This window comes from Sphaerodactylus townsendi, linkage group LG16 (genome assembly GCF_021028975.2).
Source record: "Sphaerodactylus townsendi isolate TG3544 linkage group LG16, MPM_Stown_v2.3, whole genome shotgun sequence".
Lineage (NCBI taxonomy): Eukaryota > Metazoa > Chordata > Lepidosauria > Squamata > Sphaerodactylidae > Sphaerodactylus > Sphaerodactylus townsendi.
Window position 1 is genome coordinate 4,408,448 of NC_059440.1, and position 24,080 is coordinate 4,432,527.

A 24,080-nucleotide genomic window follows, 5' to 3' on the forward strand; every position below is an offset into this window, starting at 1 on the left:
GCTGTGATATCTATATACATGAGTTTATATCATTGTTCATATTTTTTATATTTCATTAGCTATAAATACCATCATTTCTTGTCAACACCATCAATGCGAAAACGTTCAATCAATGCGAAAACAGATATACACATAAATATATATTCAGTCCATCTTGATTCATCAACATTTTATATAAATCTAATTCGTAGTATTCTGTAATGTATTCAATAATAAGTCCCAAAATTGTGCACAGGCATAAGTCCAAATTCTTTTAAACACAAGGAGGGGAGGAAAACACATTGCGCCTAATCCGCGTTTTTCGATGGCTTCATCAGTCTCACAGGTTGTAGATATAATTGATATTGGCTTCATATGGGTACAGTTTTGGACTTATTATTGAATACGTACAGAATACTTACCTGAATGGATTTATATAAAATATTGATGACTCAAGATGGACTGAATACATATTTATGTGTATATCTGTTTTTGCATTGATTGAATACTTACTAATTCTATGGATGCTGGAACTGACGGAGAGTATGAACTAAATACTTACCTGAACTAATATGGATGACCCTGAATCTATTTGTTATAATTGTTAAAAATAAGTTGAACTTACCTGTTGGATGGTGTTGACAAGAAATGATTGTATTTATAGCTAATGAAATATCAAGAATATGAACAATGATATAAACTCATGTATATAGATATACGCATTGGAAAAATTAGTTATAGCCAGAGTGCAACAGTAGTCGTGGTGTGATGTCATCCCATGGGTCAGTAATGACCCCGTGGCACTAACCTCCCCCCCTGCACCTTTAATTCCTGGAGCAATTTGCTGTGTTAGTTGTTTTTCTATAAAGTGGCAAATGGCAGAGAACCATCTCTAATTCTGTGCAACTGCAGAGAGCAAGACTAGATCTGGTGGGTTAAGGTCTGGACATTTTTTCCTACCATGTGATCACCCCGGGGGCTTCCAGCTGTACAACCAACAGACAGCTGCTTGACAACTGTAGTTGGCATACAGGGACATGTGGAAGGAGACAGGCATTCAGATCTTGGAGGATTTTGGGTGAACGTTAGGAAAAATACGATAATAATAAGAGCAGTGGCGTGGGAGGTTAAGAGCTCATGTATCTGGAGGAACGGGGTTTGATTCCCAGCTCTGTCAGCTTCTGGAGCTGTGGGAGGCTTCCTCTGGGGAATCAGATTAGCCTGTGCACTCCCACACACGCCTCAGCCAGCTGGGTGACCTTGGGCTAGTCACAGCTCTCTGGAGCTCTTCTCATTCCACCCACCTCACAGGGTGTTTGCTGTGAGGGGGGGAAGGGCAAGGAGATTGTAAGCTCCCCTTGAGTCTCCCTGCAGGAGAGAAAGCGGGGATATACCAATCCAAACTACTTCCACCCTTCCCTCCTCCTCCTCCTCCTCCTCCTCCTCCTCCTCCTCCTCCTCCTCCTCCTCAGTTCATCAATGTAACCAGTGTGGTATTGTGTAGTAGTTAAGAGTATCTGAGAGATCGGGGTTTGAAACCCCACTTGTGCTGTGGAAGCTTTCCTGGTGACTTGGTCCAGTCACACACTTTCAGTCTGATCAGCGTCACAATTATGACTGTTTATTCCATTTGCATGCCACCCTTCCCCGGGCCTGCTCAGAGCAGCTCCTGACGTACCATCAAATGCAATAAAATCAAAGTTAAAACAGGTTAAAACAACAGATTAAAACTAAACGCATTCAATACATCCCTGTGCTCGACAACGTAGAACAGGGGTCTGCAACCTGTGGCTCTCCAGATGTTCATGGACTACAATTCCCATCAGCCCCTGCCAGGATGGCCAATTGGCTCCAGGAATTAAAGGTGGGGGGCGGGAGGTTAGTTCCACTGAGAAAGCACTGGGTCATTACTGACCCATGGGATGACATCACACCACAACATCTACTAGGCAGACTTTGAGCAGGGGCTGATGGGATTTGTAGTCCATGAACATCTGGAGAGCCGCAGGTTGCAGGCCCCTGATGTAGAACAAAATCCACAAAAAGGAGGATAAACTGGAGGAGACTGCTTTGGGTCCCCAGCGGGGAGAATGGTGGAGCATAAATGAATGAACGTAAGAGGGAGGGTGGGCTGTCCCTCGCTGGAGTTCTTCAAGCAGAAACCGGTCAGCTGTCCCTCAGAGATGTTTATTCCTTTGGACTTCCGCCAGGAAGCAGAGGGAGGGGGGTCAGGTTTGAAGGTCCTTTCCAATGCTGTGATTCAGAAGGAACGCTTGTCATGTTGTGTGAAGATCCATGCGTTTAAGAAATGACAGACAGCTGCCTAGCTGGAGGGGACTGGTAGCTGAGCAGGAGTGCTTGATTGGTTGGCGTGCCCTTCTTCCATTTCACGGGTAGGGCGCCCAGAGGCCGGCCCGGGGATTAGGATGCTCTTTCCACACTCCACCCATCTTTGCTTTTTAGCTGAAATATACAAACAAACAAAGAACCTTTATTAGCATAACAACATTATATACACAGATCCACTTAACCAAGTAGAGGGAAGCTAAAATAAATGTACAGGTAGAGAAGGCTGATGTTCAGGATTTGCTCCTAAAGCGCTGTTTTATATACAAATCCATAAAAAAAAAAAATTTTAAGTGACTGCATCGGCTTGCATCACTACTGGAGCTGTCCAACAGAAAGGTAATCTTTTGCAAGTCAGATGCATACTCTTTTTTGAGTAGCAGGGGCGACAAGTATTTGACTCTGGGTCCTGTGTAAAGTGGAACAATAAAGTGTAAAAATATGGCTCTTATAGAGTCAACACAGTTCCTCAAGCAGTACATGCATAGCCTTAAGGCGGTAAGGGGTTTTAGTGAATCTCCCTGTTGATATGGCTGATGGAAGGGCATTGCAATGGGCCAACATCATTGCTCTACGGAGCCTGGGCACGGTTATCTGGTGCAGGTATTGAGCCCCCTTATTACCAGTGTAGGTGATACCTAGAGCTAAAGGAGAGCAAGTCCTGGAGGCCTTTTCAAGTAGGATCTGATGTTCCTGGTCAAACAGCCCACTCCCCAGAAGGTGGAAAGTCTCTTTAGATGGTAGCATGGCCAGATAATCCAAAGAATAGCCTCATTTGTTAATTTTTGTTTCTATAATGCCCCACCATTCCGAGTGACAAGAAGTCTTGAGGGCTTTATATGACAAGGAGGCTGCATTGCGGCTGAAATATGAGGCCTTGCGAATGGTTGCGGTACATTTTAGCAGCACAAAGAGTACTTTCCTGGCAGAGCAGTAAAGAAAACCCAACCCCTCAGTAGCCCATGGTCTTTCTTTTTCCCCCCAATACTACCTTTTGTTTTGTTGGCAGGCAGATCAGAACCTAGACAGGTGCCTTCTCAGATTAGGAAGCCTGACTACTCATAATTCCCTATCAGTTCTCTGTCAGCATGGCCAATTGGCCATGCTGGTAGGAGCTGATGGGAATTGTAGTTCCTGAACATCTGGAGAGCCGCAGGTTCCCTACCCCTGGCATAGACAAAAAAAGATAACACTTTACAATAGTCGCAGGTGAAATGGAGTGTGTGTAAAATAGTTCAGTAGAACGTTCTCTGCAGCTTTCCAGATAAACAGGGAATACACCTCTATCAGCCTCTGTCAGCATGGCCAATTGGCCATGCTGGTAGGGGCTGATGGGAATTGTAGCTCCTGAACATCTGGAGAGCCGCAGGTTCCCTACCCCTGGACTAGTAGATGAGCTTAGTTCAGCAGATACTAAGTCGAACCTGTTGGGCCAATGCCAGGAATTTTGCGACGTCCAGAGTCCTCTGAGGGGATCTGTCGCAAAGCAGGAAGTACATCTTGGCCTTGTTTGAAGAGAAGGCCCAATTCCGGATATGGGGGTCATGGTGTTTGTTTTTAACAGCCTGCCTTCCTGTTTGCAGGGTAATGTCTACGCAGTGGCGTAGGAGGTAAGAGCTTGTGTATCTAATCTTGAGGAACCGGGTTTGATTCCACGCTCTGCCGCCTGAGCTGTGGAGGCTTATCTGGGGAATTCAGATTAGCCTGGGCACTTCCACACACGCCAGCTGGGTGACCTTGGGCTAGTCACAGCTTCTCGGAGCTCTCTCAGCCCCACCTACCTCACAGGGTGTTTGTTGTGAGGGGGGAAGGGCAAGGAGATTGTCAGCCCCTTTGAGTCTCCTGCAGGAGAGAAAGGGGGGATATAAATCCAAACTCTTCTTCTTCTTCTTTTCCTGCTCTCCTCACTCACAGCAAGAGTTTCTCATTTCTAAGCTGCAGAAAAGGCTTTTACTGTTTGTTGGTGGTGGTGTTGTCCTTTTAAACTATGGCATTTCAGTAGCTTCAGTTCCCCATCTTGGGTAGGCCAAAAAACAAACACACCCCAAAACGAGAGATTCTCTCATTTGCCGTTGACTCAGTTTTTCCACAGTTCTACCACCATCTTCATTTCTGCTGTTCTAAGCAAAGACAGGACAGCACTCTGAGGCCTTCGTCTGCCCTTTCCGTTGGTTCCGGTTGGAAATTTGGGCCAGTTGTTGTCCAAAAGGAGCCTTTTTGGATGCCTCTGTGCGGTCTGGGTGAGTTGGGTGGAGAGGACAGCGCAGTCACCGCAACAGCAGCCGGCTCTGAATAGCTCTGTTGCTTTGATGTTCCTGCGAGCCTTTGAATAGCTGTCATCTTGGCAAAGCGGCACGGAAAAACAAAGATTTGGATGAGCCGCCTTAATGCTCAAGATTCAAATGCTGCTAGCAAAAGTGAGACGGTGGGCACGCACGCTGTTCTTTCCTGCTGCGTGTGCCCAATTCCTTTCTTTGAGCAGCTGCATGGAAATCTCTCCATCCTCAGGAGGGGGGGGGTGTGAGCACTCAAAAGGGGCAAAAGGGGGCAAGGGAGCAGGATCTGGCCTAAGGGGGTTCAGGACAAAGGGGCGGGGCACAGGATAGCATTCCGAAACGTCAGAAAGCGAGATGTGAACATTTCTAATATGTTTGAATTGCTGGAAAGAGCTGTAAAGGGAGCAGCACTGGCGTAGTGGTTAAGAGCAGGTGCACTCTACTCTGGAGGAACTGGGTTTGATTCCCTGCTCCGCTGCCTGAGCTGTGGAGGCTTATCTGGGGAACTAAGATTAGCCTTTGCACTCCCACACACACCAGCTGGGTGACCTTGGGCTAGTCACAGTTCTTCGGAGCTCTCTCAGCCCCACCTACCTGACAGGGTATTTGTTGTTGTGCGGGGGGTGGGGGGGTGGGGGGAGAAGGGAAAGGAGTTTGTAAGCCCCTTTGAGTCTCCTAGCAGGAGAGAAAGGGGGGATATACATCCAACTCTTCTTCCTCCTCCAGGGAAACTGAACCATGTTACCTGGAGATCTGCTTGAGTTCTAGGAGGTCTCCAAGCAACACTACATAGGGTGTTTTGGAACCCTCTTCTAAAGGTGGTGTAGAAAGGGCTGACGCAGCTTTGCCCTCGTGATAGCTTGTGTGATGCCCAGCGCTTCTCTGAGTAACTCGGTGCCCTCTGTCCTCAACAGAAAACCCGCCTATGTAGAAGAGAAAGCAAGTGGGCTCGAGGCAAGATACAGGGCAGAAGGAGGCGGGGCCTTGCATCACTCCCAGTAATGATCCCGGGGTTTTTAAAGAAATCCGGATGGTGCAGATGAGAATAAATATAGTAGCCTGACAGCCCGTGTGCCCGTGTGTGTTTTTGGTGGGGAGCGGGGGTTAGCAGCCTCCTCCTGTCAAGGGTACTATGACAGCATGACCCATTTCATCACATACATAGAATGTTTTTAAGTCCATCACTCTCTAGTGCAGTGGTGGTGAACCTTTGGCACTCCAGATGTTATCGACTACAGTTCCCATCAGCCCCTGCCATAATGGCCAATTGGCTGTGCTGGCAGGGGCTGATGGGGATTGTAGTCCATAACATCTGGAGTGCCAAAGGTTCGCCACCACAGCTCTAGTGTGACCAAGGAGCAAGGCTATGCCAGTGATTAGGGGGAAGGGGGGGTCATATTTAGATGCTGTCCTGGTTTTATGGTTACTGGAGGTGCCATGATCACAGAGCAGGCGTTGCTTCTCGCTTCCTCCCAGAATGTGCAATATCAATAATAATAACCATATTTTCCTATGGTAGGGAATCCTTATGCACTCCAGATGTTATAGACTACAATTCCCATCAGCCCCTGCCAGCATGGCCAATTGGGCTGATGGGAATTGTAGTCCATAACATCTGGAGCACCAAAGGTTCACCACCATGGCCCTAGGGGGAGAAGTGATACTTCAGATCACTATTGGGGAAACCAAATCCACTATGTAGTTCCACATGAAGTGGCTCACCACTATTGATAGGGACCCCACAGTGGTTGTCATGAATCTTGAGGACCAATGAGAGGCTGGGCTGGACTTTTGGAGACAGGTGTCCCCATGCTCTCCCCTCCATTCACCCTCTCCTCTTCCCTCCCCCACATCATTCATGGACAAACTTGCCCCTCCTCAGCTGAGAGCCAGCATGGCGTAGCGGTTAAGAACAAGTGGACTGGAGGCTCTACTCTGGAGAATGGGGTTTGATCCCCCACTCTTCCACATGCAGCCTGCTGAGTGAGCTTGGGCCAGTCACAGTTCTCTCGTAACTCTCTCAGCCCCACTTACCTCACAAAGTGTCTCTTGTGGGGAGAGGAAGGGAAGACGTTTATAAGCTGCTTTGAGATTTCTTACAGTTGAGAAAATCGGGGTGTAAATCCAACTCTTCTTGGAGCAGCAGTGGCGTAGTGGTTAAGAGCAGGTGTGCTCTAATCTGGAGGAACCTGGTTTGATTCCCCGCTCTGCTGCCTGAGTTGTGGAGGCTTAACTGGGGAATTCAGATTAGCTTGTGAACTCCCACACACCACCTGGGTGACCTTGGGCTAGTCACAGTTCTTCTGCGCTCTCTCAGCCCCACCCACCTCACAGGGTGTTTGTTGTGAGTGGGGAAGGGAAAGGAGATTGTAAGCCCCTTTGAGTCTCCTCACAGGAGAGAAAGGGGGGATATCAATCCAACTCTTCTTCGTCCTCCTCTTCTCCTCCTCCTCTGTGTCAGCCACTCCTGACTCTCAGGCCCCTTCCGCACACGCAAAATAATACGTTTTCAAACCACTTTCACAACTGTTTGCAAGTGGATTTTGCTATTCCGCACAGCTTTAAAGAGCACTGAAAGCAGTTTGAAAGTGCATTATTCTGCATGTGCGGAATGAGCCTCAGTTTTACCTTCCCTTTCTCTCCCACCTCACTGAGGGGAGCAAAGAGTGTGCCAACGACGCGCAAAGGCCGAGCTGCGATGCCGCAACAGTTTGCGCCCTGATCTTGACGGGTGCTCGGAGACAACATATTTCATGTCTGCGCTGCCTCTCCACAATACTGGGCCAGAGGCAGGATTGCAGTACTTCGAAATAACTTATAACTAATCATCAAATGGCCACCCTTTATGAAATTCATATAAATAATGTAGGACAGAAGGAGCCCACAAGAGCATATCAGGAAGGAGACTGACAAATGAACTGAAGGGTGGGATGAGAAAGCAATTGAGGGAAACTTGCTATGCCCTTAGCCGGGTGCAAAGACAGGGGGAAGGATGTGCTGCAGCTAGGAAGCTACCATAGAAAGGCCCCGCTCTATCTGTCTCACCTCTGAGGGCAGGAGAATGTAAACGGCTGGTGTGTGATGACCCATGTCACACTTGGGCAGGAATGTCTGTCACACAGTTCGCCTGGCTTCCTTTTCTACTGCTGCCTCTAGACCTGAAAAGGGAGGGGCAGCATACCTTCGTATCTGCGGGACCACCTCTCCCAACACACTCTTCAAAGAGCCCTTCATTTGGCGAATAATGAAGGTGGTCCGGCTGTCCTCAGCTAGGACCAGAGCTTTTTTTTGACCCTGACCCTAGCCTGGTGAAATGCTCTGAGGAGTGAGACCTGGGCCCCTCAGGACCTTTGACAGTCTCACAGGGCTTGTAAAACGGAGCTGTTCCATCTCCCTATGGCTGAGGACTGCACTGATGCCCAGCTAGCAGTCCTCCCCTTCTTCTTCACCCCCTTAACGTGGTGCTGGATGGTTGTGGGTTATAGGGGGGGTTATTGTTCACTGTCCTGATTTTGGGATTCTTCTATTCCCCACAAGTTGATAAATGGTGTCGGGACGTTGACTAGAGCTTATTGTTTATTGGTTTTAATGTGTGTTATGAGGACTGTTGTAAGCCACCTGAGCCCGCAAGGAGAAGGATGGACGATAAATAAATAAATGCACGAATGAATAAATAAATGAATAAAATTTCTGTTGGGAAAATGGAGACTAATCCAATATCAGCAGAAGGGGGTGGGCCTTTGGCAAGACTGGGGACCATGGCAGGTTACTGTTGTAAGCCACCCTGAGCCTGCAAGGAGAAGGACGGCCAATGAATGAAGGAATGAATGAATGAATGAATGAATGAATGAATGAATGAATGAATGAATGAAAGAAAGAAAGAAAGAAAGAAAGAAAGAAAGAAAGAAAGAAAGAAAGAAAGAAAGAAAGAAAGAAAGAAAGAAAGAAAGAAAGAAAGAAAGAAAGAAAGAAAGAAAGAAAGAAATTTATGTTGGGAAAATGAAGACTATAGCCAAGGCAGGTTACTGTTGTAAGCCACCCTGAGCCTGCAAGGAGAAGGACAGCCAATGAATGAATGAATGAATGAATGAAATTTATGTTGGGAAAATGAAGACTAATCCAATATCAACAGAAGGGGGCGGACCTTTGGCAAGACTGGGGGCCATGGCAGGTGCCAAGCGGGCTGGTCCTCAATTCTGCTTTTGGCACATTTCTCTTCCACTCTGCTGCCTTCCTTAGCGACCTCCCTTTTCCTCGGTTTCGCCGCCATCCTCAGGTGTTGCTGTCGTGCTGTCAATCCATTCCAATCCATTCCGTCCAACCAGAGCAGAAAAGTCATTGTCCTACTTGGTGTTGTTGCAAACTGAGCCATTGACAGACCACCATCTTAGACACCAGAATTCTGAAGCCAAGAGAACTGAATCCCACAAGCTCATGGCTACAATAATACATATACGTAAAGGCATCATCCTTGTTCAATGCCAGCAGAGGTGGTGGAACCTTGACCCCTGGGCTAAAATTGGTAGTCACTGCAAACAGTGTAAGAATGTAAGAACCCTGTAGGATCGGCTCAAATGTGCCTCTAATCCTGCATTCTCATAGTGGCCAGCCAGATGCCTCCTGGAAGTGACTCGTCCTCCTTTCTTAGTCATTTACCTCCGCTGAAGATGGGAGCTTCCACCGAATTTTTATATTTTTTTATATATATATATATATATATTGTATCATTTGAATATTACATTTTATATTAATGCTTTTCTTCATTCGTTTTCAAACAATACATTTTCCCCCTTTTCCCCCTCCGACCTATATTTTTTTCATAGTTTTATCAAACAGACAGCAGTAAGTTCATTCTTTGTAATCTCTTCTCCCATATCTCCTCATTGACTCCAGCTTCTTTCATCCAATCCGCGTATGTGGTCCATATCTTCAAGATTTCGCTCTGTTTATCTTGCCACAGTTTATTCTTTGTTGTTATTTCGAAAATGTCCAGTGTCGCTTGTTCCCAAATATATTCCACCGAATTTATAGGGCTCTTAGCCATCAGTAGATTTGTGTGAAGGATTTGTTTATCTGCTAATACACTACTTGTTGGACAATCCCGATCCTTCTCTCTGTATGATAGTGGCAGACTTTCTCCTGGAAATTACTAAATGCCAGTAGATTTCCTTCGACCTAACATTTATTTCCTGTATTGTATATGCTTTTTAATCCGTTTTTTAATTGTTGTTGTACTGTTGTCTATGCCAAAAAAGGCTTGCTGCATATCTGCTAATACAATGACATGGAGGGAAGCAGGAATCATTGCTCTGTGATGATGCAGACAAACGGAATAATCAAATCGGCAGATAAATGATGCTGTTTTTAATTCCACCAGGTTTTGGAAGAGGATTTGTGGCCACGGCTGAACTCCTCGGAGGCTGTTCCTTCATTTTCACGCACCAACTCCATGTTTGGTACACCTACTGAAACGCCCAATGAGATCGCCAAGAGCAACCCGTCAGTACCAGTAACCACTCCCAGGGATTCCGGTCCACTGGAAGAAAATAACAGTAAAGCACTCGGATTGAGGCTACGAGAACCACATGGCAAAAGCCCACCAAGTACCCTCTCTCCTTCCAACTCTGGGAACACTGGAACGGACCCAAAGGTCTTCCGTACATCTCAGAGTGATTCAGCAAAAGCCCAGGAGCCGGAGAGGACGTCAGTGGCAAGCTTCAAAAGGACATTGGAAGAATCCAATTCGGGACCAGCGGTCAAGAAGCCCAAACGAGGCCTGTCCCGAAATATTGGGGTCCCGCCCGAAGGTTTGTCCCCTGCGTCCACACACAAAATCTCTAGCAAGCTTGCTATGCGCCGTAGCCTACGAGGACAAAAGAAACTCGGAGCGCCGTTGTTCCAGCAGCCTAGAAAAGCACTCTGTGTTTGCTGAAGAGTGTCGGCATCGCAGCAGTTCGTACCTGGCCAGTTTGAAGTTGGTGCAGATATTTGAAACTGCAGTTCTTGTCTCTCTTTTTCAAAGTAGAAAAGAGTTCCATTCCCCTGTTTTTTGTTTTTTTTCCAGACAGCTTTATCCCTATCCTTGTAATCACTTGTAATATAACTGTGAATTTTGTAGATGGTATTAGGATTCAAAGCAGTTGCTGTAAAAATGTGTGTAAATTTATATTCCTTCATACAGATGTAGTCTCTCTCTCTTCCTCTCTTTTTCCTCCGTTTCCCAATCTGACTTCAGTTTGCATAATCGTTACAAACAGGTTTTACCTGGGGGGGGGGGGTTGTTTTGTTTTGAATTATATCTTGGGAGGGGGGGCAGGGTATGTTAATTTAGTACAAACTGTCAAATTTGTATAAGCTTCTTGTGATGAGTTCACAACCTTTTTGAAAAAAAGTAAATTATTAAACAGAACGGAAGATATGTATTTTCGTAGTAAATACGTTTCGCTCAGCAAGTGTGTCCTTTTAGAGAATATAATACTAGGGTCTATTTTCTTTCTTAGTGTTTAGACTTCTCTGTCCAGCAACGAAATGGAGAGATGTTGAGTCACCTTTACCCGACTCAGTGGTGGTTCCTGTATTTTGATTACAATACTATGCAGTACTTATTTGGGTTGGTTTTTGTTTTGTTTTGTAAAGGTGGCGGGTTGATATTTATTGTAGCTCCCACCAAAAGATTTCCTATATGAATTCGTGGCTCCTGGGAGCTGCTTTTTGAAATGTTCTTCAGCTACACACCTGGGAAAAACTACACATTCCTTTAATATGAGCATGAGGGATTTTACTATTTCAACCACGGATGGTGCTCTTGATGGTGCTTTTTCCACCACAAGTTCTTAAGTTATTGGGATGGTTTTATAGTTTTCATTGCGTATGTGGACCATGTGTACTTATAATGAAATAAAACTAGCCAAAAACTTGCTGGAGTGTCTTTCTGTGTGTACTTTAAACATTATTATTATTATTATTATTATTATTATTATTATTATTATTATTATTATTATTATTATTATTATTATTATTATTATTATTATTATTATTATTATTATTATTATTAATTTGATTTAATATACCGCCCTATCCCCGAAGGGCTCAGGGCGGTGTACAGTATAAAACAGTGATGGCGAACCTATGGCACAGGTGCCAGAGGTGGCACTCAGAGCCCTCTCTGTGGGCACGCACAAACAGAGTTCATCGTGGGAGGGGAAATCGCCCCCCGCCACACACACACACATCCAGGCTGGCCTGGGCCACTGGGCTCAATTATTAGCATTAAACCTAAGACCTAGTTTTGTGGAAGCTGTATAGGTAACCCTGTTAAGCACTGTTAAACCCCACTGATTTTCATTCAAAGAACTAAAACGCGATCCTTTACCTGGGAGTAAGCTCAGTTGCTGGCAATGGGGCTTGCTTCTGTGTAAACCCTCCTAGGGTCGTGATTCAAAGCAAAGCCAACAACTACCACCAAGCTTACTTCCGAGTAACGCACGCCTCAGAGCCAACCATTTATTCTAAACTAAAACCTCCGTATTCAGGTTAAATTGCCATGTTGGCACTTTGCAATAAATAAGTGGGTTTTGGGTTGCAGTTTTGGCACTCGGTCTCAAAAAGGTTTGCCGTCACTGGTATAAAACATCATATATAAAATCATAAATATAATTTAAAACAACAGTTATGTCCTAAAACAGCGTCCCATGAAACCCTTACGTAACCCTTCCAAGAAAGAATAGAATATTTGGAATTCTGACACGACATGGTGGGCACAGCAACAAAATGGCTGCCACAGCTTAACTTTATTAACACACTGTAAATCTTTGTGTCGCAGGCTGCTGCCAAAGCAACATTTTAAAAAGTCTGCTGGACCGATTGCTTTGAAATTTTCACACGTCGCATTTGCGTGCGGCCAGGTTTCCATACTGTTTCCGCACCTCCTGTTGTGTACATGTCGCAACTGTGCCAGTTGTTCTGTACATGCCACACCTGTGACAGTTGGAACCACAGTTCTGTTCCACAACAGCGCCATCTGCTGGCCATCAAAGCAACACCCTCTGATACAAGGGAACCAACCATGCCTTCCTTGAAAACCACTGCCTTATGGAGTGAAAAGAATGGGGCCTGCCATCTGGACATAACCCACCCACCCTAGCGGAGGAAGGGAAAGGTGAGAGGGGTCCGGGGGTTTGCTGGACCGCGCTTCTGAAATTTGAAATGGAACACAACGCAGCTCATGCCCCCCCCCCCAAAGTGTTTTACGCTTGTGATAATTCGCTTCTGCAAGGGAAGGGCGTGTGCGACAGGGATCTCAGCCGTTCCTGCACATGGCCCTACTCACCCGGAAGCAGGAGGGAAGAGGAACGCTTAGGGAGGGACTGGGCCAAGCTCACCATGCAAGGGAACGGGAGAGAGGGAGGGGAGCGAGGGGCCCCTTGCCCCTCCCTTGCAACCATTGTGCAATGACACATGTTCGAACCGTTCGCTTTCCCTTTTTTTTCTTTTCCATTTCACCAGACTCAGCCACAGCAACGTGTGGCCGGGCCCGCTAGTTCTCTATACTGGGGGAGCAAACTTATTAAATAAACCGTCCTGCTGGGGTAACCAAGAATAAAATACTCAGACCAGAGCACGTTGGTTTTCAGAGGGGTGAATCCACCCTCGACCATAGTTTGGTCCTGAGCACTCTGATTTCCAAGTATACCAGGGTAAATAAGTTCAAGCTACATGCAGCTCTTCTCGATCTCAGAGCTGCTTTTGACTCTGTGCCAAGAAACCTTTTGTGGAGGATGCTTGAATGCCTAGGTGTAGAGAAGAGACTTCTCTCTTTAATCATTGCACTTCGCTCTAATGCAACATGCCAAGTAAAGTACAATTTGGAAAGCACTCTGATTCCTAAAATCACATCCGATAAGAGGGTCAAGCAGGGTTGTGTTCTCGCACTGACTGTGTTCAAACTCTTTTAAAATGACGTAGCACCCTCTTAGTATGATACGCACAGCCCTTATCTTGGTAAATCAAGGATATCTCTGAGCACAGTCGGCTCTATGTTAACAGAAATAAGGCAAAAGGTTATATTATAGAGAAAACTTGGAAAGAGTGAGGGAAAAGCAGCCTGTATTTTAATAATATTATTTTCAAAATTTTATGTTAAAACGTGTAAGATATTTTAATAATATTGCTTATAATACACTTCCCCTTACAAAACAGGTAACTAACATACATGTTTGCAATGATACATTAACAAGTACTCTTACTCAAAGCTATGGAATTTGGAATTGATTACTCAAATTTTGGAACCAATACCCTACTTTCTATAAAGTTATTCACGATTTGTACTTTTCCCATTATTAATAATAAACACACAGCTTACAACACGCTTTTTTACATATTAAACAGTGAATGTACAATTTGCAAAATGCTTTCTTGTGCAAAAATGGGCATTATACCTGGAACTGAGGGATGCGTGGATTTTTTTTATTTTAAATGTTCCTCTTTGATATTCCACCACTTCCCCTGCACTTCCGCCGTTTCATTCATACATATAAAGAACGACAAGGGTCTGCAACCGGCGGCTCTCCAGATGTTCATGGACTACAATTCCCATCAGCCCCTGCCACCATGGCCAATTGGGAATTGTAGTCCATGAACATCTGGAGAGTCGCAGACTGCAGACCCCTAGACTAGACTGACACCAAGCTAGAACTTGCAGCAGAAATTGCACCTTCTATAGCGCCTGCGGTGGCGACCCCATATTCAGATGTTGGATCAGGAGCCCCCATCAGCCCCTGCCAATTGGCCATGCTGGCAGGGGCTGATGGGAATTGTAGTCCATAACATCTGGAGTGCCAAAGGTTCACCACCACTGACGATAGCACAGGTGTCTTTGTTTCCTTCAGATACAGGATCAGCAGTTCCCATCATCCCGCAAACTACCGCTGCCGCGGTGGATGATGGGAACTGTAGTCCATAACATCTGAGGGCCGCTGAAGTTTGACACCTGTGCTCTATAGGCTGGTGACACTCTATGGTCGTTGCTCTAACTTTTTGCCATTCTGACTGTATCCCTTTGCATTTTCTCATCGGAAATTAAACCCAGGTGCCATTACAGAGAGGAAGTGCCCCATCTTCTTTATGGTACACAACGATTAGTCTAGTCTTCCTTCTCTATGGTTCCGTCTGTACGTCATCACGTTGGCCACACCCTGGCGTGCCTCGCTTTCCTCCTGCCGGGTCAGAAGTAAACAAGTTTCCCACCACCGCCATGGGCGCACTTGCTTCCTGGACGCTCTGGAAACGGCTGGCTCGCTTGGTGGCGTTTTGATTGGCTCGGAGCGAGGGCACCCGCCCCCACTGGAACCCCGGATGTAAACAAAGCGCTGGTGGGCGTGGCTACCCGGCCTGTTCCTCGCGCGATGTGCTGCCTCAATCTACCCTGCTTGCAGAAGGAAAAGGAAGGAACCACTGAGGAGAAGACCCGGGCGCAACTGCCCTCAGTGTCGCCGTCGTCTCCGCCCACCTCTTTCTCTGATTGGCCGGGCAGCGCTCCGAGAGCCCGCCTCCCCCGTCAGCCGATTGGCGGAGTGTGTTTTGGCCGGCGAGAGGGTCGCAAACGCTGTCAGTGAGGGGAGAGAAGCGAAGACGCAGCAGCAGGTAGAGCCCAAAGGTGGGGGGAGGGGAACGGGGCGGGGCCGAGGGGGAGGGCGGCAGCTGCCGCGTGGGGCAGGGGCGGGCGGCACCTGCCCGGGAGGGGGGGGAACAGGCGGAGGCTGGCTGCTGCAGCCTTTCCGTGCTGGGGGAGGGGAAGTGGCCGTTGGCCGGGAGGGGTGCTGCCCTCACCCCTGTGCGTGGGAGGCCGGTCGTGTGCAGGGAGGTGGGGGGGGGGCGACAGGGAGCCGTGGGTGGGCACGCTATGAGGAGGGGGAGGATGAGTGTGGGGGAGGGGAGCGTGCTCCAGTTATAGTTCCTGCATAGCCAGGGGGGCTGGGCCAGAGGGAACCGGCGGGGGGTGGGGGGGGGGTTCCCTTCCACCTCGCAGACTGTATATATCTCTATATCTCCTCTCTAAGGGGGTCCTCATGAAGTGATTTGCACCAGTTTTACCCTAACGACAACCCTGCGAGGAAGGCGTGCCTGAGGGAGAGGAAGAGACCAGTCCTCAGTAACCCAGAGGGCTTCCATGGCAGCTGGGACTGAGGTCTTGTGATATTCGAGTCTGATGCTCTAAGGGGGTCTTCCAGATCCTGGTCTGATATTCTCAGGGGTCAGGGGTCAATTGGCCATGCTGGCAGGGGCTGATGGGATTTGTAGTCCATGAACATCTAGGAGACCCAGGACGCAGATCCCTAGACTGATATTCTAAGGGGTCTTCCGTGATCCTGGTCTGATATTCTAAGGGTCAGGGTCAATTGGCTGCTGGCAGGGCCTTACGACAGGTCCATGAACATCTGGAGAGCCGCAGGTTGCAGACCCCTCTAGACCGATATTCTCGCGGGCCCTTCCGGTGATCCCAGTCTGACATTCTAAGGGGGTCTTCCGGATCCGAAGCCAGATATTTATGCTACAGGTGTCAAACCTGGCCCTCCAGAGTTGCTGGATTGACAGTTCCCATCATCCCCTGCCAGCATCATGGGACGATGGGAACTGTAGTCCACGAGTTTGACACCTGTGCTCTAAGCACTTCCCCGTTCTGATCCTGATTGGGAGAGGTGGGAAAATTGAGAGAGATATAAGGTGTAGGGGCATTGAATCGTTCAGGAATTGGAACTGTTCAATTGAGTTTGAAATTGACAATTGAGTTTGAAATTGACTTAAGATCTACTAAAGTGCTTCAAACTTGACTCAACCACAAAGCCCAAAGAGAAAACGTGGGCACAGGAGCTACAATTGAGTTTGAAATTGACTGGGAACTGTTCTGTGTGCAAAATACGTAGGGGAGGGTTAGGGATCTGAAGCAGGATGGCAAAGTGGAACTTTTGTGAGTTGTTAAAAAGCTGTAATCAAAGGAGATGGGAAAACTTTGAGGGTAGGGGGAAACATAACGTGTGGTGGTAGAAAGAGTGATTGAAAGAGAGGGGGAATGTTTAGGGCAGGGGTCTGCAACCTGCGGTTCTCCAGATGTTCATGGACTACAATTCCCATCAGCCCCTGCCAGCATGGCCAATTGGGAATTATAGTCCATGAACATCTGGAGAGCTCCAGACCGCAGACCCCTAGGGACTAGACTGACAATTGCTAGAACTTGCGCAGAAATTGCATCCTTTCTATAGTGTCATGGTATAATTTTATATCTAGATACAGGATTATATCCCCATCAGCCTCGCCAATTGGGCTTTCATGCTGGCAGGGGCTGATGGAATTGTAGTCCATAACATCTGAGTGCTAAAGTTCACTCATCATTTGATCATATATTGTGGTAGTCATTCAATGGACTACAGTTCCCATCATCCCCGCAACCATCATGCTGGCAGGGGATGATGGGAACTGTAGTCCATAACATCTGGAGGGCCGCGAGTTTGACACCTGTGCTCTATAGGCTGGTGACACTCTATGGTCGTTGCTCTAACTTTTTGCCATTCTGACTGTATCCCTTTGCATTTTCTCATCGGAAATTAAACCCAGGTGCCATTACAGAGAGGAAGTGCCCCATCTTTGGCGGTGGTACACAACGATTAGTCTAGTCTTCCTTCTCTATGGTTCCGTCTGTACGTCATCACGTTGGCCACACCCTGGCGTGCCTCGCTTTCCTCCTGCCGGGTCAGAAGTAAACAAGTTTCCCAATTCATCGCCGATGGGCGTGACTTTAAGCCTCCTGACGCTCTTGAAATCCATTGGCTTCGGCTTGGTGGCGTTTTGATTGGCTCGGAGCGAGGGCACCCGCCCCCACTGGAACCCCGGATGTAAACAAAGCTCTGGTGGGCGTGGCTACCCGGCCTGTTCCTCGCGCGATGTGCTGCCTCAATCTACCCTGCTTGCAGAAGGAAAAGGAAGGAACCACTGAGGAGAAGACCTATGCAACTGTCTCAGCAGCCAAGTGCCGTCGCCTGGCACCTCTCTGATTGGCCGGGCAGCGCTCCGAGAGCCCGCCTCCCCCGTCAGCCGATTGGCGGAGTGTGTTTTGGCCGGCGAGAGGGTCGCAAACGCTGTCAGTGAGGGGAGAGAAGAAGACTCTGTTAAGTAGAGCCCAAAGGTGGGGGAGGGAACGCGGGCTGGGGGGAGGGGGAGGGGGAGGGGCGGCAGCTGTGAGCCGCGTGTGGGGGAGGGGGTGGCTGCGGGACTGCCCGGGAGGGGGAACAGGGGAGGGAGGGGGCTGGTCGTTGCAGCCTTTCCGTGCTGGGGGAGGGGAAGTGGCCGTTGGCCGGGGGAGGGGGCGCTGCCTTCACCCCCAGTGTGGGAGGCCGGTCGTGTGCAGGGAGGTGGTGGGGGCGACAGGGAGCCGTGGGTGGGCACGCTATGAGGAGGGGGAGGATGAGTGTGGGGGAGGGGAGCGTGCTCCAGTTATAGTTCCTGCATAGCCAGGGGGGCTGGGCCAGAGGGAACCGGCGGGGGGTGGGGGGGGGGTTCCCTTCCACCTCGCAGACTGTATATATCTCTATATCTCCTCTCTAAGGGGGTCCTCATGAAGTGATTTGCACCAGTTTTACCCTAACGACAACCCTGCGAGGAAGGCGTGCCTGAGGGAGAGGAAGAGACCAGTCCTCAGTAACCCAGAGGGCTTCCATGGCAGCTGGGACTGAGGTCTTGTGATATTCGAGTCTGATGCTCTGGCAAATCTCCTGTGATCCTGGTCTGATATTCTCAGGGGTCAGGGGTCAATTGGCCATGCTGGCAGGGGCTGATGGGATTTGTAGTCCATGAACATCTAGAGATCCGCAGATCGCAGATCCCTCTAGACTGATATTCTAAGGGGGGGGGGTCTTCCAGATCCTGGTCTGATATTCTAAGGGGTCAGGGGTCAATTGGCCATGCTGGCAGGGCCTGATGGGATTTGTAGTCCATGAACATCTGGAGAGCCGCAGGTTGCAGACCCCTCTAGACTGATATTCTAAGTGGGGGGGTTCTTCCAGATCCCAGTCTGACATTCTAAGGGGGTCTTCCGGATCCGAGTCAGATACTCTAAGCCACAGGTGTCAAACTCGTGGCCCTCCAGATGTTACGGACTACAGTTCCCATCATCCCCTGCCAGCATCATGGGACGATGGGAACTGTAGTCCACGAGTTTGACACCTGTGCTCTAAGCACTTCCCCGTTCTGATCCTGATTGGGAGAGGTGGGAAAATTGAGAGAGATATAAGGTGTAGGGGCATTGAATCGTTCAGGAATTGGAACTGTTCAATTGAGTTTGAAATTGACAATTGAGTTTGAAATTGACTTAAGATCTACTAAAGTGCTTCAAACTTGACTCAACCACAAAGCCCAAAGAGAAAACGTGGGCACAGGAGCTACAATTGAGTTTGAAATTGACTGGGAACTGTTCTGTGTGCAAAATACGTAGGGGAGGGTTAGGGATCTGAAGCAGGATGGCAAAGTGGAACTTTTGTGAGTTGTTAAAAAGCTGTAATCAAAGGAGATGGGAAAACTTTGAGGGTAGGGGGAAACATAACGTGTGGTGGTAGAAAGAGTGATTGAAAGAGAGGGGGAATGTTTAGGGCAGGGGTCTGCAACCTGCGGTTCTCCAGATGTTCATGGACTACAATTCCCATCAGCCCCTGCCAGCATGGCCAATTGACCCCTGACCCCTTATCTGGAAGACCCCCTTAGAGCATCAGACTAGATAGAATATAACAAGACCTCAGTCCCAGCTGCCATGGAAGCCCTCTGGGTTACTTAGTACTGGTCTCTTTCTCTCCCTCAGACATGCCTTCCTCGCAGGGTTGTCGTTAGGGTAAAACTGGTGCAAATCACTTCATGAGGACCCCGTTAGAGAGGAGATATAGAGATATATACAATCTGCAAGGTGGAAGGGAACCCCCGCCCTGGTTTAGGGGAAGCTTTTTAAAAAAGAAAAAGCTCTTCGTGTGTTCAGGCTCACACACATGTAACGGACAGCGGAGGAGAAGAGTGGGAATTAAATGCTCTGGACATTCCATGGTGTTTGGTGTGTATTTGTGTTCAGAGCACCGCTGCCAGCTCAGCTGTTGGGTCATCACAATGCGTTGTGGCCCCCTGCTGGTCTTTGCGTTATGCACATTTGAGGCACGAAGGGGTGGACTTATTTTGGTCAGTTAGCTGGGTTTGACTAGTGACTCAAGAATTTGGATTGTGCCCTAGCAAAGAACTGAAACGTGGGCTGGGCAGTTGTCTGAACTTTGGAGTGCCTGTCCTTCACAGCGGGCCAGCAGAGTGAAGCTCTGTAGAATTAGTCAGTATTCCTTTCCTGGAAGGTGTGCAATGGCAAAATTCCTTCTGGCGACTTCACCTGGCTGTTAACTGCTCTCCTGGTTTCCTGAGAGTAACCTGGCATGGCCCCGTTCCAGGGGACAGGCTTACGGGCTGTAGAAATGCAGTTCTGTACATATGGTCACTTTAATTCTTCATGGTCATTTCTTTCCAAGACATTGGACAGAGGCTCCGTAAGGGGTGAAAACTAATCACGCTCCCTTCTGAATAGGTCAGTGATAGCGAACCTTTTTGAGACTGAGTGCCCAAATTGCAACTCAAAACCCACTTATTTATCACAGAGTGCCAACATGGCAATTTAACCTGAATACTGAGGTTTTAGTTTAGAAAAAACGGTTGGCTCCGAGGCATGCATTACTCAGGAGTAAACTTGATGGTAGTCGGTGGCTTTGCTTTGAAGCAACCATGCAACTCTTCCTACGGATGAATCACGATCCTAGGAGGGTTTACTCAGAAGCAAGCCCCATTGCCAGCAAGCGAGCTTACTCCCAGGTAAAGGATCACACTTTAGTTCTTCGCATGAAAATCAGTGGGGCTTAACAGGGTTACCTACACTACTTCCCCAAAACTAGGTCTTAGGTATAATGCTAATAATCGAGCCCAGCGGCCCAGGCCAGCCTAGATGTGTGTGTGTGGGGGGGGAGGACTCTGTTTGCGCGTGCCCACAGAGAGGGCTCTGAGTGCCACCTCTGGCACCCGTGCCATAGGTTCGGCACCACTGGAATAGGTGCTGGTTGCCTTTCCTGATCTCCTCTGCCTTCAGCAAACTGGCTTATCCAACAGTTAGTCACATATTTAATGGTGACATTCAATCGGCTCTCCTTCCCAGTGTCTTTTTTTGAAGTATATAGCCACCAGCTAAAGCAGTGATTCCCAACCAGGGTTCCATGGTACCCTGGGGTGCCATGAGCACGTCCCAGGGGTACCATGACAATGCTACCACTTGCCCCCCCCCCCACCCAATCAAATGGATTTTGAAGGGGGGGGGGTTGGAAGCCTCATGGGCTCCCTTTAAACAACACTGAAGACCAGCATAATTTTATTTGCCTAAATTCGGCGTGGATTTTGGGGGGGATAGATTGAAAGGGAGCTCTCCCTTTAAATCCCCCCAATCCATGCTGAATATAGGCAAACAAACAACACGTCTGTCAACGTGGCTTCCCCTCCCCTCCCCCCGCTTGCCACTCCCCCCACCTACAGGCCAAAAACGGGAAAAACCCTAAAAAAAAGGGGGGGGGGGAAGACAAACGAACTTCAAGGGTACCCTGAGATATGAAGAGCGAGGTCAAGGGTACCACAACGTTTAAAAGGTTGGGAAACACTGAGCTAAAGAGTCTGAAGGTCCCAAAGTCTACATTGAGCCGTTTCAAATGTTAAGGCTTCTCTTGGGTTGCAGCACTTCCAGCAGCAGAAGGTTCGTGGTTGCTCATTTGAATGCTGCCCTATGGGGAGGGGGGACTGCCTTGCATGTGGAAAATTAGCACCTCAGAGAGAAGCAGGACCTCCCTCCCTTGTAGGCTAGTTTTCTACAGGTTTGTATTTTTCCCCTGGGATGAAGCACTTACCACCTCCAAAACTATCCTGGGGGAGGGGAGCTGGGCTCCAGTGATTCAGGTGTGGACACAGGAAAGTGAGGCTCATGGGTTCCTTTGGCAAGAGGCTACAGCAAGAGGCTACTGTGGTTCACATTGACAGATTCCTCTGCCTTACTTTGACACCAGTGTGTTTCCTGAGTATGAAACATACCAGTGACCATACTTCTCTCAAACATCCCTCTTTGCAAAAAACATTACAAACTGTTGGGAAAACGGGATGGCATTTGCAATAGGCCGGCCCAACTATACCGACACAGGGTAGGTGTAAAAATCTACCTGTGCCACTGTTGGCGTAAAAGGGGCCTTTATTTATTTATATATATATTTATATATTTATTATATTTATATACTGCCCTCCCCAAAGGCTCAGGGCGGTGTCCATCAATAAGAACAATTTAAAACATCATAAAACATCATAAACATCAAAATGCATAAAATACTAAAACCACCGATGGCTTCAACCCCTCCCCCTCTTTTATGTACCCACAGGAGGCCAGGTGTTCTTATGGCGGAGTTGACATCATCCCGGCTGGCCAAACGCCTGGCGGAACAGGTCTGTTTTGCAGGCCCTGCGGAAACTTTGTAAGTCCCGCAAGGCCCTGATCTCACCTGGGAGCCTGTTCCACCAGGTAGGGGCCAGAGCCGTAAAAGCCCTGGCCCTTGTAGAGGCCGGCCGGATCGCCTTGGGGCCAGGGATCACCAGTAGGTCCGCCTCCGATGAGCGGAGGGGCCTAGAAGGGCGGTATAGGGAGAGACGGTCCCTCAGGAACGCAGGGCCAAGGCCGCGAATGGCTTTAAAGGTCAATACCAAAACTTTAAACATGACCCGGTACTCGATTGGCAGCCAGTGCAGTTGGTACAGCTCTGCAGCACTTTACAGCTCTACAGCACTGTTTTAGGGTTTTGCCTCATGTACAAACGGTAAGACATTTAAAAAACCATATTGCTTCAAATAACACAAAGGCGGATGAGCAGGCAGTGGCTGGTCACAACCAAAGTATGAATAGGGCGTTGATTGTTTGCCAAGTCAAAAGCACAAACTTTTCTTCCTCACACTACGCATGCCGTGCACTGCATAGAGGCTAAAGTTCTATGGTAGAATAACTTGCTCTGTATTCAGAAGTGTCAAGATCTGTTGAACCCTGCCATAACCAGACTCTTGAGTTCAGAAATGGGTTTATTGTCAGGATACCATAAACAGCATCAAGCAGTATTCTCTGGTTAATAACTTTTCCCCATACCTCCTTCTAGCCCCCGCTCTTGGAATCCGAGTGAAGTGAAATCACTGACAGCATTTCCTGGCTGAGCAGGATCTCCAAGGTCGCCCCAGAGATAAGGCAGGTGCTGGCCAAAGGATGAGAAAATTACTGTGCTCCTAAAGCAAAGGAATAGTACCAGAACAGGGGCACATAGCCAAAGATCTTGAACTATTAACTGAACCCCAACAGAGATGGATTATTACAGTGGTGGCGAACCTATGGCACGGGTGCCAGAGGTGGCACTCAGAGCCCTCTCTGCGGGCACGCACAGAGTGCCCACCCCCACATCTAGGCTGGCTTGGGCCGCTAGGCTCGATTATTAGCATTAAACCTAAGACCTAGTTTTGGGGAAGCACTGAAGGTAACCCTGTTAAGCGCTGTTAAACCCCACTGATTTTCATGCGAAGTACTAAAGCGCGATCCTTTACCTGGGAGTAAGCTTGGTTGCTGACAATGGGGCTTGCTTCTGAGTAAACCCTCCTAGGGTCATGATTCATCTGTAGGAAGAGTTGCACAGTTGCTTCAAACAAAGCCACTACTACCACCAAGCTTACTCCTGAGTAATGCACGCCTTGGAACCAACCGTTTTTTCTAAACTAAAACCTCAGTATTCAGGTTAAATTGCCATGTTGGCACTTTGTGATAAATAAGTGGGTTTTGGGTTGCAATCTGGGCACTCGGTCTCGAAAAGGTTTGCCATTGCTGGATTATTACAAGGGTCAGATGCAATACTTTTCCATCGGCCGTTACAAAGGGTCGCCACCTATCTATCCCTCTCCAGGATCGGGTCTGTCCACACTGTAAAAACCAAGTGTAAAAACCCTTGCTTACATTATACTTGACTGTCCGAGATATGTGGGTATTAGGAATGTCCCGTTTAACAAACTAGTATGAAGAGGGAAAGCAAACTCAATAATCCGATGTCATTAAAAAAGCTACAACATCATAGATAAAATTATCAACAAGCTAGGACAACAGTGAAGCTGCAAAACTGTTCTCACGGCGAGAGAGGGCATTCCTCAGACACGGTGTAACCGCAGAGTAGATCCTGTCCCTGTTGGCCGCCTGCCTAACCTCCAAAGAAGCAGGACCTGATCTGATCATATTAACATAGTGGCAGATTGGTATTTAGTGAATGTGGCTCCCTTTCAGCTTGAGAAACCAGAAGCCCAGGCACTCCTGGGCACTGGAGGAAAAGCTACCATTGGGAGCGATCACTTTTGAGTGGAGAAGTTATG

The 24,080-nt window shown here is 48.1% G+C and overlaps 2 protein-coding genes across 2 annotated transcripts in view; both read left to right on the plus strand.

Annotated features, from left to right (window-relative positions):
• PPM1D (protein phosphatase, Mg2+/Mn2+ dependent 1D) overlaps positions 1–11,519 on the plus strand; it is a 55,828-nt gene extending 44,309 nt beyond the window's left edge. Inside the window, exon 5 of the mRNA XM_048519435.1 lies at positions 9,979–11,519. Within this exon, the coding sequence (XP_048375392.1) occupies positions 9,979–10,533 (555 nt within the window). The 3' untranslated portion in view covers positions 10,534–11,519. The remainder of the gene's footprint in view (positions 1–9,978) is intronic.
• A 3,543-nt stretch (positions 11,520–15,062) lies between these two features.
• Positions 15,063–24,080, plus strand: part of BCAS3 (BCAS3 microtubule associated cell migration factor) — a 655,707-nt gene continuing 646,689 nt past the window's right edge. The window contains exon 1 of the mRNA XM_048519361.1: positions 15,063–15,242. The gene's annotated coding sequence lies outside the window, so the exon portion shown is untranslated. The remainder of the gene's footprint in view (positions 15,243–24,080) is intronic.